This window comes from Sinohyriopsis cumingii, chromosome 14 (genome assembly GCF_028554795.1).
Source record: "Sinohyriopsis cumingii isolate HCF-2022 chromosome 14, ASM2855479v2, whole genome shotgun sequence".
In the NCBI taxonomy this organism is placed as follows: Eukaryota; Metazoa; Mollusca; class Bivalvia; order Unionida; family Unionidae; genus Sinohyriopsis; species Sinohyriopsis cumingii.
In genome coordinates this window covers 100,446,514-100,462,615 of record NC_142974.1, presented here as the reverse complement: position 1 = coordinate 100,462,615, position 16,102 = coordinate 100,446,514, and the positions used below count along the sequence as shown (strand labels likewise).

Genomic DNA, 16,102 nt, shown 5'->3' with positions numbered 1-16,102 from the left:
CTTACCAGCAGCACTAACAATTGCACCAGGAGCTTTTTCACTAACAACATTAATGGCTTTCATCGATAATTGTTTTGCAAGAGGACCCAATTTTGGTGCTAACCCTGCAAATAATCGTTGAGTTACATCACCAAGTCCGTCTCCGTAAGTTGCTCTGTAGATTGGTAATCGTGAGTTTACTGCTCTCATCTGCACAGGTGTATGTCTGTTATATATGACCATGTTATGCTATTTACTATTGTTTAATCGCTGTAATCATCAACGAGTTAATCAACGAGTTCTCGGTAAATACTAGCATCCATGACATCATCTTGAAACAATCGCCGACAGATATCAGCTGCTTCATTAATTATTTCTGGTGAGTTATTTCCAGCTCGTTTTCCTCCTATGAGAACTTCTAACCACGAAATGTCATTGAAGATACTATCAGGACAAGGAATAAAACCACCTCCTAAACCCTCGCCGGATGTTTTATTTGTAGATAGTCGTAGTATTTCTTCGACCTTTTTCGCAAATTCCAAGTATTTTGAATCGTTTAGGTCAACAGGTGATCCTTTAGCGGCAAAATACACTACAGAAGGCCACTGATCAGGTGTTACCTTTTCAAGATACTCATCTTCTAAATGAAAATTATGATCATCATATTTCACAGCAATTTCGACTTAAAGATAGTCTGCACTCTTAGACGATCTTTGAAATTTTTTTTATAGAATGTTTTTCAAACATATCTGCGAGATTCTCTGGTAATTCGGGCCAGAATCGTTGTTGTTCTGTTTGCTGCGGAGACGAAGAAAATAGATATAAAACAGGATAATCTTGGTCTTCTTCTTCTTCTTCTTCTTCAGGCGGGAAATACTCACTATCCAGAATATCAGCACGAAATTGTCTTTTTTTTCCCTTCCTTTCTTTTCTCCTTTCTTCTTGTTCTTCTTGTTTTTCTTGTTTTTTTCTCTGTTGTTCTAGTCTTTTCTCTCCCTCTTGTCGTTTTTGTTTTGTTCCTGCATCATTCTGTCATATTCCTTCACTCCTGATAAATATGTCTGATAAGACAAATTTTTTGTGTCTAATCGATCATCACCTTTGTTTACCTTAAACACCCAATCATTCCACTTATTACGACCTATATTTTTATCATATTCGGGTTTTAAAAAATCTTTTTTTTGAATTATGACTAGCAGCAGCAAACATAAAAAATTTAATTAACTCATCACGACGTTTAGCTGCTTGTTTTTCTATTGCTGCTATACCCGATTCAGTAAATTTTTCCCTTAAATCAACTCCGTTTTCTCCTTTTTTGGTTTTTCAACAGCACCTTCAAGTTGAGGCTGGACCGCAGCCATTGTTTCAGCAGTTTCTTTTAATACTTGAATAAGACTTTCTTGTTTCTCACCTGGTTCCTGTTTAGGTCCCCTGATAGCAGTTAAAACATCTCCAGTAACAGCGGTAATAGGTTTAAACAACTGTTCCGTTTCTGCTGCGTACTCAACTTGTGTTTCCTGCCGCGATTGCACATTTTTTGGGAAATCCTCTTTTACAGGGATATTTTTTAAGTGCTTCTTCTCGCTCTCTAGCTAGTCTAGCTGTGTAGGATTATTTGGTATAGCAATTTTTAATTTACAGCAGCAGGGGAGGGCGACGACAACGAATTTGGTTCATTTTTTTTTTATCGAAACGCCATTAATGAGTTTTTCAACCAGAAACTGCATTTGGACTAACTCAGGAGGACCTCCTGGGAGGTTTCTCCCTCCAAAGGTTCCTCTTGAATCGTAGTCGACGGTTTATTTCCGGATGAAACCCTTTTTTTTGGAGAGTTTATTTCGACATTTGGAACCCTATAAAAGTCGTAGGATTCGCCCCCCCCCCCCCCCCCGCTGCTTGTGTGCCATGCATATGTCTCTGTGTAAGTCAATATGTTGTGTGCCATACATATGTCCATGTGTAAGTCAGTATGGTGTGTGCCATACATATGTCCATGTGTAAGTCAATATGTTGTGTGTCATACATATGTCCCTTTGTAAGTCAATATGTTGTGTGCCATGCGTATGTCCCTGCATTACAGTCATATAGTGTGTGCCATGCATCCATCCAGCTTCAAATTCTTGTTACCACTCTAGAGCCCATATTTATGATCATATTTCAGCACAACTTTGAACTGATGCTGTAAACCCAAGGGGCAGATATTCTATCTCAGATGAGTTTGATATCAAGTGCGATCCATGAATATTGATAAGGTGATCTTTCATCTAATTGTTTTACTTTATTATTATGTTGGAAGCCATGTTTTTGATCTGACTTTGATCAAGCTTGAAAAATATGCTTTTATCATTAAGATCTTGGTCTATTTCAGTAATGAGTGATAATAAGGTGATCTTGCATCTGATTGGCTGAAATTATTAGTGCTTTTTTGATTTGAATAAAACTTGAAATACACATATATACGATCCATATCTTGAATAGGTTGTATAATGAATGAGATACACGAATATTAATGATATCATTTTCCATCCAGTTGGTTGAGCTTGTTTACAACTCTCCACTTTTGATGAAACTCAGAACACATGCTTACGTCATCAAATATTGAGAAATTTTGATAAAATCAGTACATAAATTAAATTAATATTAATCTTGTATCTGATTGGCTGAATTTGTTACAATTCTAGCAACCATAATTCCAATCCAACCATCAGTTTTATCATCAGTTGTTTTTAATGAGCATGATCTAAACATATTATTGAGCATGATCTAAACATATTAATGAGATGATCTAAACATATTAATGAGCATGTTCTAAACATATCGATGAGATGATCTAAACATATTAATGAAATGATCTAAACATATTATTAATGAGAGAAAATAAACATATTAATAAGATCATCTAAACATATCAATGAGATGTTCTAAACATATTAATGTGATGATCTAAACATATTAATGAGATAATCTAAACATATTAATGAGATAATCTAAACATATTGATAAGATGATCTAAACATATCAATGAGATGATCTAAACATATCAATGAGATGATCTAAACATATTAATGAGATAAAATGAACATATTAATAAGATGATCTAAACATATCAATGAGATGATCTAAGCATATTAATGAGATGAACTAAACATATTAATGAGATGATCTAAACATATCAATGAGGATGTTCCAAACATATCAATGAGATGACCTAAACATATTAATGAGATAATCTAAACATATTAATGAGGATGTTCTAAACATATTAATGAAATGATCTAAACATACGGTGGCCGCACAAAATGTAGCGGACAAAATGGTATGGACAAAATGTTAAGTGAACATAATGGTACTGGACAGATTGGTATGGATTAAATGGTGCCGACAAAATGGTACGGACAAAATGGTATGGGACAAAATGGTACTAGGATTAAATGGTACAGACAAAATGGTACGACTACAATTTTATTAATACGAAATTTAAAAAAAAACAGAGAAGTTTTTACAAAATTACATTAAGAGGCTGCTATTGTGATCTGACCATGGATGATTTCTAATAATTACCTCTAAAAACAATTTTAAAATAAAAAAGCAATTCAAGAAAAGGAAAGCGCAACTACAAAGCTACATGACAAAAGACAAGTACAAAACCACTGACTACTACACAACACAATTTAGAAATAGAAAAAATTGACTAAAAAATGTCACACATCCAAGGCATACTCAAATAAGATTTATCATATGTGGTCAAACTTTTCAACCTAGTCGCAGTCAGATAACATTTATTTTGAGCAGACTAGCAATATCTCCCAAATATGTAACCGGATCTAGGTTATTGTAATCGACCATTATGGTGTGAAGTGCTTCGTTGATGCAAATCTATGTTTTCTTCTTCTTTCTGGTTGTTGTTCCCAGTTCCATTTGACGACGCTGAAGTTGAGTGCTATGCTGCTCCTGTTGTAGTTTTCGCGCCAATTTTGTGACGGTCGGATGGGCAAAACCAGCAACGTTGTTAAAAGCATTGTGCCAACCCTCGAATGCATTGTTGCTACGAGGTAGGTTATCGATGCATCTAGAATATTGGTTCCTCAACTGAATTGCGAATCTTGGTGTACCTCTTCTTCCTCTCCTTGGTCTTGCGATGAAGTTGTCCTCCATGTAATCATATATTACTTCACTTTCACGGTATGCTGGATCTGCGGTCAGATATTCGAAGATTTCTATGACGCTATCTGTTGGAATAAATGCTAGAGCGAGAAGACGCTTGACAAGAGGCGCGAAATCAGGTTCATCTCTATAAAGTTCTGAAAAACCTTCTGATTTCAGTTTCCTCCAGACGCACTGACCGAAGTGAAACATACATCCAGTTACTGTTGCCATCGGAAATTTATTCTGAAAAGCTCTAATTGCTGCCAATTCAAAATCAAATACAACAGTAACTGGATCTAAACCGGCGTGCAAGTTGAGAATTTCTTGAAGGAGTTTTTGGTATGCTTGTTCGGATTTTTGGGATAGTAGTGCATACACTGCAAGAAAAACTTCGCCATTGAAAAAGCCATGTATCGTGTAGAGTTGATCGCATCCACTCGGGCTGACCCGAAATGTGCCATCGGCAAACCAATGTTGGCATCTCGAAAGGAAATCCAGATCATTGTCGGCTGCAAAAATGATCATGTTATCTCGGTTGACACGGAAGGATGGGTGGTTGCTCTGTGTCTGAGAATAAACCATAATGTCTTGTTGATCATTCGGTCCAGCCATTTGACGATGCCTTCGTACATCTCGTGATAAGGTTGCTCGCTTTGAAGGTAGAGGAGCGGCTGCAACACTCAGCAATTCCTTGTGAACAATCGATCGAGTTGCGTGTTCGGTTGTTTCTGCTCTCCTTTTCATGTTGGCACGAGCTGTTTCAACCTCGACTTGCACATGCGTTACCATGTGATTAAGAACTCCAACTTCAAGAACGATTGCATTCGATTGTTTAAGAATTCGTGCCTAGCACGTTCTTCTTTCACAACGCCAGAGCTCCTTGCCATCACTGCCATCGGTGTTCTTGGTAAATAAATAACGTTGAAATGCAAGCTTGAGAGTCCATTTTTGAGAAGTAACATATTCTAACATGATGATTTTTTTTACAAATTTAAAATATAAATAATCAAAACAATAAAGTCCACTTAAAGTTCACTTTGATACTTTGATCGATAAACTCTACATGCCGTACAATACTGATGTAACTCGGACTGCAATTTAGTTTATTCTACTCTAAACTGTCAGTTTTGTCTGACACCAGATTGGCTATATTTAGGTTCAACTCGCGCAGTTCGGAAAGTGTCACTCGTATGAGTTGTGAAAATTTTGCACGGCAGACCGTCACCAAATATATGCAGTATACACAGGTCTCGTAAATCTTACCAGGCTTTCTAGTGTGTCACTTTTCCGCTAATCGCAAATGTCACAATTACTACAATATATTGTCGGCGCGTTTTCGACATGCGCGCAAGCGACGGGACACCAACAATTAAGGGTATGTAAAAGAAAAACCGTCATTAAAATTGCATTGAAATACTATTTGGTATCGTTGCATTTTGAAAGACTCGACATAAGTTATTTGCAGCTTCACTTTATTTCTTTTTATAAATAAAATACAATTAACATTTTCGAAGTTGCACGAAATTAATAAAAAATCATTTGTATTGGTATCTTTGTCAGTTAGTTTATGGACGCGTGAATATTTTAATATGTGTATAAAAATTAAATTTTATTATGATTTTAGGTAATTATTATTTTCATTAGCAATCGAAATTACAATATATGTTCCATTGTATCCTGTTTTGTCCCATACCATTTTGTCTGCAACATTTTATCCATACCATTTTGTCTATACCAATTAATCCTAGTACCAATTTGTCCCATACCATTTTATCCGTACCATTCTGTCCGCACCATTTTATCCATACCAATTTGTCCAATACCATTATGTCCACTTAACATTTTGTCCATACCATTTTGTCTGTACCATTTTGTACGCTACCATTTTGTCCTAGTACCAAATATATTAATGAGCATGATCTAAACATATTAACGAGCATGATCTAAACAGATCAATGAGATGATCTAAACATATTAACGAGCATGATCTAAACAGATCAATGAGATGATCTAAACATATCAATGAGATGATCTAAACAGATCAATGAGATGATCTAAACATATCAGTGAGATGATCTAAACATATTAATGAGCATGATCTAAACATATTAACGAGATGATCTAAACATGTTAATGAGCATGATCTAGACATACTAATGAGATGATCTAAACATATTAATGAGATTGATCCAAACATATTAATGAGATGATCTAAGCATATTAATGAGATGATCTAAACATAGTAATGATATGATCTTGCATCCAGTTAGTTGAGCTTATTACAACTATAAAAACCAGAATTCTGATCAAGTTTTGGATTTGCATCATCAATGTTTTATAATTAGCAAGGTCTAAACATATTAATGAGGTGATCTTGAATATGATTGACTGGACTGCTTACCAGTTGAGAGGCAGTATTTAATAATCCAAGCTTAATCAAACTTGGTAGTAGGCTAATATTGTCAACATGTTGGATGATATTGTTCTGACAAAGATCTAAACATATTAATGATACAATCTTTTATCTGATTGGAGGAGCTTGAAGTTTGCTCAACATTAAGCTAAATACTGTATTTCTCATTCAGTTTCTATAAAACTTTGTAAATGGGCCAATATCATCAAGATGTTTGGTAATTTTGTTGTGACCAAGATCTATGCATACTAATGAGGTCATCTATTATCTGATTGGTTGAGCTTGGAATTTGCTCCACCTTAAGCTTAATACTATATTTCTCATCCACTTTCTTTAAAACTTGGTAAATGGGCTTATGTCATCAAGATCTTGGATGGCTATGGATGAACTATGTCATCAAGATCTTGGATGACTATGGATGACTTATGTCATCAAGATCTTGGATGTCTGTGGATGAACTGTGTCATCACGATGTTGGATGACTTTGATTATGAGCTAGAGACTTTGCATATTAATTATTACATTATTTCTTTATAAGGATTTCTATCTGGATGTTATAAAATAGGTAAATGTAATATGACACAGAGTTTGCAAGATATCTTACATTGAATGTCTTCTTACAATAATGTGTGAGCCTCCTTGATTGTAGGCTGGTAAGTTATGTCATCATGTGATTTTATACTACTATGTAAATTTTATTTATTGTAAGCTGGTAAATTAGTATTGATGGTAAGCGGGTAAGTTACGTCATCAGGTGTTTTTATTTACTATGTTAATCTCATTTGTTGTAAATTGGTAAATTAGTATTGATGGTCAGCTGGTAAGTTATATCACCATATGATTTTATAATGCTGTGCAAGCTTTCTTGATGGTTAGCTGGCAAGTTAAGTCATTAGGTGGGTGATATCAAGCCCACTTGGCCCTCTTGCTTCATTTACTTCTATTCCTAAACTTTTTGTGGATTTTCTTCATTTTTTGGGAGGATAATTATGTAACTAAGATTACTGATTTTGCTTGCTCCTTAATAAGTATAGAAAATTTGGGTTAAAATTAAGCTATTATATTTGCAAACCTTAGATTTTCTTTATGCTTGGGATAACTCATTATAAAGCAACAACTCATTTTCTGACATGCTCACTCAGTCTTTGGACTTAACTCATGTTAACTGGGAGTACTTTTGGACTATATATATATTTAAAAAAAATACAGAATTTAGTTAATCCATGAACAAATTTTAAATTTCTTCAGCAGTTGCATATTACAGCAGTCATTATTATGTAGTAGGGACTTCTATATGATTTAACTGTTTTCCAGTTTTCTAGTCTGGTACATAGTCGTGTTGAATAGAATCCACATCTTCCAAAACAATACAAGCAGAATCTTTACAGCACACCCACCCCATGACCTTATGGACATTAATCATTTGGTTTAACAGGTCTAGCTATATGGTCTATGTAAGTGAGAGCAGGCATTTGTGTTTATGCAAATTAATTAAATGATTATTTACAGGACTTACAATTAGTTTTAGATTTTGAAAATGCTGATGATATTAGGGACAAGATAGTAGATTAAGTTTCTCTAATTAGCAAGAGTATCTCCTATATAGATTTTAAAGAAACAGATATTTTATACTTGAACTCTGACAATCCTTGCCAACCTTTACACATAAACTACATTTACTTAACATTTGTATTTTTAGGAAGAGGTTGAGAGTGAGTGTGATTCTGATCAGATATATTATAGTCATTTATATGTTTTCAAATCAACTTCTAGACAACTCATTAGTGAAATATCAAATGTTTAGTCTAATGTTGGACAGTTGACACACAGGTTGACGAATTAATAGGGATTTGATTAGGTTATCTAAATTAACGGTCGAACTTGTTTTAAATTGTTGAGCTTAAATAAGGGAGAGAACTGGAATTCTTCTACCTGTTCTACGCCGGCCAGCATTGAAACGACGTTTCTTTTTTCGCTTCTGTTTACATTTAGGTAATGATGTATGTAGTCCCAGTTCGTTTAGTCTAGAGCACAATATAGTGTGGAGAGCCAAGGAGAGATCATTTAAAGCAATTAATGAGGGTCCATCGTAGCATAAACTGGTTGACTGGCGAGTATCATGTGGTGGCGGTTTGTTCAAAAACAGTGGAGTAAGACAGATAAGAAAAAGTCTAATTGTTCTCATTCCCAAAACAAGGAGATAAAGAAACACATACGAATTTAACAGCCAATACATAATGAACACAATAACGTACATCAAAACAGGCAACAAGCACAAATATCATGAAAACGGCACTAAAAAACGGAACAGCTGCTTCGAGCTGATTAAGCGACAGCGGCCATCTTGTTTCCATTTCGATCAGCAAACATTTACAAGTATCGCAGGAGGGCCTCCCTAACTGGTCTAAGAAGATCAAACAGGTGAGAGCACTCTTCAAAAAAAGTGTACAAGGACAAAAGATGTAAAATTCCGCATTGAGATGATAATTTGTCTTGCAAAAATGATAATTATATTTATTAAGCGGTATTTTCTCTCTGAGAAATAATTGGAATGGAAACAAAATTGAATACATTCTTAAACAATATTATGCGTGTGCTAGTGGTGTGAACACAAGGTCATGTGGGGTAGAAGGATCATGTACGAAATCTAAAAACTGCCATTATTTGCCTACTTAATAAGACTGCCCCAATTATTCAGTTCAATACAGCAACTGATGTAGCGGATCTGAAACTTTGACAAACGTTATTTCATGTACTTACCACTTATATAGTTGTTGGACACATTGCTCCCACCACCAACAGTGATATATATTTCTCGCCACTAACAAGTGAAATAAAAATTATTTAGATGTTCATTACCTAATAATAATTGCCCGGTGTGTCATGGTTAGTGTGACAAATAGTGTTCAGTTAAAGTTATGGTACCACCCATAGTAGCATAATATCTATTATGTAAGGTTATATATATATATATATATATATATATATATATATATATATATATATATATATATATATATATATACGGTTTGCTAAGGAAACCAGATTAGAAAAGCATATCGGTCAAGGAGATGGTAAATACGTTACCACTTTTCAAGATCAGAATACATACAGTTAAACTGCACCACCATATTTAATTTGCTATACCGTATACAGGTTTCTCGAAAAGCAAACCCCTTTATGGCACATTGACAGCCTATTTTACTAGTGACTTAAACAGAATATACGTGACACTTTGTTTGGTGAAAATATACACTAAATCATCAGAATTAGTATACCGCCAAAAAACGATAATATATTGTACAAGGCTAGTCAAGGCTTCTACTTTTTGTATTATGATCAGGGTATGTCTATTATTCTCAACGACAATTAGCCACCGAGACGTACTCAGTTCTTTTTTCAATACACGTTTGTAAAGTTTGATAATGCTCTATTGTGCTAGTCCAATATTTCACAGGTATGTGTCGTCCAACATTGCGTGACATCGACAAAGGTAGAGACTATGAAGCAGACATCTTAAAGGATTTTATTTATTTGTAATACCGATGTGACGAGCAGTTTTATTTACTAATCTCTATGTTAAAATGGTTCATATGGTTCAGTCTGAACAACAGTCTGGCTTTTTCAACAAAAAAATATTTTTAATTGATATCTTTGAAACGAGTTCCTTCGTTGTTAAACATTGCATGCGAATATGTTAACTTTGTATATAGAGAAAAGATCAATTCCTTCTTAATGTCTTAATTAAGAAGTCCTTAAACTGGTACCTTTGTCCTGAATATTATATTTGTTATAACTGGATCTAGCAGTATAATTGTAATTCAATTTGTAAAACACATAGAGGCAATCATATATTATACATTCTGGATGGATCCGCACGAAATGTTTTATACAGATGATAATATGAAGATGCATGAAGATGAATGCCTACTTTGTAATGGACAACCTCTCATCCTGGGGAATTGCTGATGTTTACGCGTGAATAAAGTATATAACCATCAGGTCGTGATTATATTTTGATGTACAGCCATTATCACCGCCACCACCATTATCATTACCACACGTTACTACTACGACACTAAAGGTATCAGTCGCTAACGTTATTATTGCCTCGATAACAACTGCAGGCTGGCGATTAGTAGTTGTGGCAGTATTTTTTGATATTATGCCAAATGGGGATTTGATTGTAATAGTAGCAACAGCGGCAGTAGTAGTTGTTTGCTATTATTGTTTTCACGGTGCTAGAATTTTGGTTAGGAGAGGTGAAGGAAAATAAGAAGAAAGGGAATAGGATGATTTCAGCATGTAGTGGTTTTATCTGCTGGATTAATAAATAGAGAGAAAGATAAGACAGATGCAAGTACTTACGTTCCTAGTCAGATAAATAAACTATAAAAAAAAAAGTTTGCAAACATGGGAGTTTGGGATTACTAGTGTCAAATAAATAAACGTTTATGCAAACATGGGAGTTTGGAAGTCAAATAAATTAACTGAAAGACATCGTTGCCTACATGGGAGTTTTGAATGAATGAAATCAAATAAATACACTAAAACATATCAATGCAGACATCAGAGTTTTGTGATTACTTTTGGGTCCTTGTTAATTTGTTCATGTTATTCTATTTTCTGTTCAAGACTACTTTGATGGCCTAAGTGGTTTGAGCGTCCACCTCGGATGCGGGAGGTCGAGAGTTCGAACCCCTCAGAGTGATACTAAAGACTTATAAAATGGTACATACAGCTCCACTCAGCATTAAGAGGTTGGTGATGGGATTGGTAGGCCTGGTGTCAAGATAATGTGACTGGGTTGGACATCATGTTACATGTCTGCGGCATGATGCCTAGCGTTAGACATCAATATAAATTGCCACACTGCACATCTCGTAGCGATATGACTGAACCATTGTGAAAGATACATTAAAATCCCGATCACACACACACACACAAACCCGCGAGCGCTTTCGGTACATTAACGGTAGTTAATTAGGATACTATAGTGTCAAGGCGGACTTTAATGTTAAACTAAGGGGGTTGTACCATGGCGTCAAGGAGAATTTAACATGGAAATATCGTGATAATGTATAGCGTTAAAGGAAAATTAACATGGAATATATTGTGGGACAATATGGCGTCAAGGGCAATTAACATGGGAATATCGTGGGATTGTATTGCGTTAAGGGCAATCTAACATAGGAATAACGTGGGGGGGGGACAGAGACAGAGATAAAACAGACAATAGACAACAGACAAACAACTAGACAACACACAACAAAAATTGAGGCAAAAAAGCAACTATTTTTAAGCATATGAGTGGCCCTGAAAAAGGCCTTTGGGTTTATGTTAAGATTATTCCGTTAACGTAGAGGGCATCGCATAGGTTTTTTTTTTCATTAAACTTTGTCTGACTTCTAGTCCGTAGATAAGGACCTTCCTCAAACAACATTGTCTCTTCATATTAATTCTTCTTTTCCAAACGTTTGTGTCCGTGATCCTGACAATTTTCCATGATGATTTCACATACATGGGTAAGTCCGTATTAAACATCATTGTTTATACGAGAGTAGATGATTCTACGTTGGTCCACATCTTGTGACGAGAACAGGTGAAGGGAATGAACTGAAAAGGTTATTTATTTGGGAAGGGAGAATCGAAACGGATTGAGTTAATTCACCAATCCAAACCCGCGTTACGAAATTCAATCACAACACGGAGTTAGCCTTCCAATCAGACGAGAGCAGTCTGTGACGTCACATTCCCTATATAGAGGCGCTAGCGTCTGTGGCAGTTAATCCATGCAACACAGTATTCAATCATGACGGAACCTAAGAAGACGATGTATTGGGGTGCACCGGCTGTGGAGAATACAAGTGATGGTATATCAGCGGCTACTCAAGTCAACACATGCCTACTTCCTGAAGAGGTTGAATTTAATTATGATTTTGTCGATTTTCTTTCTTCTTCGCAAGAATTTGTTCCGGTACCAGTACCTTGGCCATCTTCTCCTTCTTTACCACACGTGGATAATGTTAAACAGAGACAGAAGTAAAAATTGGATTTTTTTTACAGAAGCAAAAGGAAGCAGAACAAGCTTTTCTTCTTCAACAACAGCGAGAAGAAGAGACAAAAAGGAAACGACATTAAGAACACGCAGAGAAGAAACAAGGTCTAAGAGAGAAGGAGGACAGTCAAAGGCAAACAGTCACGGTACTCTTAAACATTTTAACAGAGTTAAGGAGTCTGAAACAAATGTATCAGATTTCTTTATTACGACCGAAGAGAAAAAGACCTTCCCGAACTAAGCAATCCAACCCTGTTACTACGCCTGCCATACCACCCATAGTGATTTCGACCTATCATCATCGACAGGAGGTAATTCAGAAGTAGGTCTTGACCGTGGAAAAGGCTTAAGGCAGTTAAAGCTGATTGCTTCCCGTTCCTGAATTTGTTTTTTAAACAAACACATAACCAAAGGTTCTTTTCAGGGCCACACACTTCTCTCGAAAAGAGATAGTATTTCAATCGCCAAAATCAATTAAAACTAAAAATGCCCTTTTTACCCACATTGTACGGGTGTGAGTGCGTAAGTGTAGGTTCTTACTATAAAAGTCAAAACCAAGAGACACGTTTTATGCCTTGGTTCTTCCTTTGGGAAGGTTACCTCTTCTTCATCCTGTACATAACCCCTTTCTTCTTCTGGCTCCTGTTGTTTCTTAGGACAATCTGAAGACCAATGTCATTTTTCTTGTCAATGATAACAGGTATCTTGATTTTTGTCTCTTCTAGCACCTGTTTTGCTTTTTTGACGGTCTGGACACTCTGAAGACCAATGCCCTTTTTTTTCGTACAGATATAGCAAGTATCTTGATTTTTATCTCGAAAGGAGGGTGATCAGTCCGTCGGCTTGTCTGAAGATAAGTTTCTTATGACATCTCGCAAAGCTCTGATCAGAAGTTCGATCTGTGTAGGTTCCTCCATCGTTCTGCTCAGTTTTGAGAGTGAAATGAATATTGGAAGGGAAGACACATACCATTTATATATACGCTGGTCTGCCATAGATATAAAGTGACCCATGGTGTTTAAAATGTAATTTGACTGTATGCAGTCAAGATGAAATGATCGCATAAATTAGTGAAGAAAGGAGAAGAAGGAAAGAGGCAGATACGTGGTTTATCGCCTCGTACAGTAGCTGAAGTCTTGATACAAACTCATGACAGTGACTTTGAAGATGACATGAGTGAACCAGAATCCAGATCCAGCGATCCTACACTCAGCCAAAGTTCACCACCATTAGTAAACCCTGAAAAGTACTATCACATTTGAGAGACGGAAAAGCGCTCCTCTGGAAAATTTAGAACTATGGCTTACACGTACAAGGTGAAGTTTAAAGATTTCAGGTCCAGCGTACCGCTGGGAAAAAGCGCAGGGTTTCATCACCGCGGTGTGGGATTCTTTGTTAACAACACTGAAATGACAATGTCAAGCCAAAGAAGACGATCGCTTGAGACTTTCCATTCATCACGACAGTCTGAAATCCCCCGTTTGGATCGAGTTTAACAGCCCAGCAGAACTGACACCTTCCAAAGTCATCGACAAGATTCAACATGTGCAACAACCAAACGACCAATTTCATATTACCGATGGAAAAGCGACACTGTTTATGACCCACGTCTCTCTTCCCCAAGGGACAGGACGTAAAAAGGTGTCATTGGTGGAAGACTTTCGTAGCATCAGACGTAGTCTCGTCCAAATTAACAACCCTCAAGACCAGATAGGTTTAGCCCATGCCATCGTGGTGGGACGAACTTATGCCGACAAGAACGACAAGACAGAATGGAAAACAGCCTAGAAAACTATTCAACAATCGGACCGAGCTAAACAACGATGTGAAGCAGAACTCCTGTTACAGCAAGCGGGGATATCCAAAGAAACACCCTGTGGCATTTCTGAAATGCAAAAATTGCAAGACATCTTGACTCCACGCTACACGTTGAAAGTGAATCCTCAAGAAGTGCGCGGACCTCTGTTGTTTCAAGGCAAAGATTTCCAAGACGGAAAATGCATTCACGTCTATCATCACGATGAACATTTCGATGTCATCACCAGTATCACCGCATTCTTAGGTTATGGCTATTTTTGAGAGAAATTTGACTATGGATATAACAATGGGAGCAACACATGCATTGTGGATCTAAACGTGATGGATGTTCAGCCTCGAAACTCTGTCTGGACGAAGAACAACCACGAGTGTATTGTCCAGCTTGTCAGCGCAGTTTTGTCAGTCCAACTTGTTACCAACAACGTCTAAAGACGCAAGGTCCACAGCACAAATGTGCCTGTCAACTGCTGCGATTGTGTCGTTCTTGAGACAAGACATACGTACCAATAGTGCCAAGATACACGTACGCTCAGGAAAGAAACGATGTCACATTTGTCACCAAACCGTTGACTTGGAAAACCAATGCTACATTCAAAAGTACCAACCACAACAAGAGGAAGATGACCAGAAGAAATGAAATTTCATCTGTTTTTATTTCGAATACATGGGAGAGACTGGCATTTACATTTCTAATTATGAGTGGCTCATCGAGCGTGCGAGAAGTGCATTCAAGAGCCTGTCTTTATTCATTGCCCTCACATCAGCAGTATTCCTGGAGGACGTGAAAAAATCTTTCGGGGACCGAACACAATAGCCGATTTCGCCCAATGGATCTTATAATCCATCGACGAGAGGTGGAGCCAAGAGGACATCGAACGTTAAGGAGATTGTCATCACCATGCCACAGTGATGGCTTACAATTTCTCTGGATACGATAGACAGCTTCGTTTGAGATACTATACGGAACAAGGCACTGAACGTCCTAAAGTCACTTTGAAAGGGGTCAAAATAATTTCCATGGAAGTGGGACAAGTACAGGTTAACGATTCCATGAATTACTTGGCCATGCCTTTGAGCCGAATGCCTAAAACGTTTGGAATGACAGAAATGGCGAAAGGTTATTTGTCCGCACTTTTCAATACCAAAGCCAATCAACATGCCGTTCTACCCGATTTGCCTGAGGCTCACGATTATGACCCCGTCAACGTGCGTACCGAACAACGAGAAGCTTTCTACGCTTGGTACCAGGCTCACGCCTCGGACCCCTTCGACTTTCAGGAAGAAATGTTAAGGTAATGTCGTTCCAATGTGGACATTTTACGGCGTTGCTATGGAACATTTCTAGAACTGTTCATATAACACGGTGGGGTCGATACTTGGAAAGAAGCCCGTACCATTGTCAAAGCATGTTCCTTAGTGAACCGTCAAAGACTCATGCCCGAAAACATCATGGCTGTTATCAGCCCTCCAACGACCAACTTTATCAAACGTCAATACTCGGTCAAAGCCCTACACTGGTTACATTACTTGTGCGACAAGGAAGGCAAATGGATTCAGCACGCCCACAACGGAGGTGGCGAAAAGACCATCGGAACGTATTCACGGATGGCTGGGACTTAGAAAGCCCCAATATTGTGTACGCGTTTAACAGTTGCCTATTTAACGGACTTCTACACTGCTACCCTGAA

The 16,102-nt window shown here is 37.0% G+C and overlaps 1 protein-coding gene across 1 annotated transcript; it reads right to left on the bottom strand.

The window, feature by feature from the left end:
* Positions 1–3,855: 3,855 nt before the first annotated feature.
* On the bottom strand, positions 3,856–4,914 carry LOC149784487 (uncharacterized). The gene has a single exon (XM_089932996.1). It carries the CDS (start codon positions 4,912–4,914, stop codon positions 3,856–3,858), a length of 1,059 nt encoding a protein of 352 aa, XP_089789122.1.
* Between the last annotated feature and the right edge of the window lie 11,188 nt (positions 4,915–16,102).

Coding starts and splice junctions, on each gene's coding strand:
- LOC149784487 (XM_089932996.1), bottom strand. CDS start 4,914: ATGGTAACGCATGTGCAAGTCGAGGTTGAAACAGCTCGTGCCAACATG.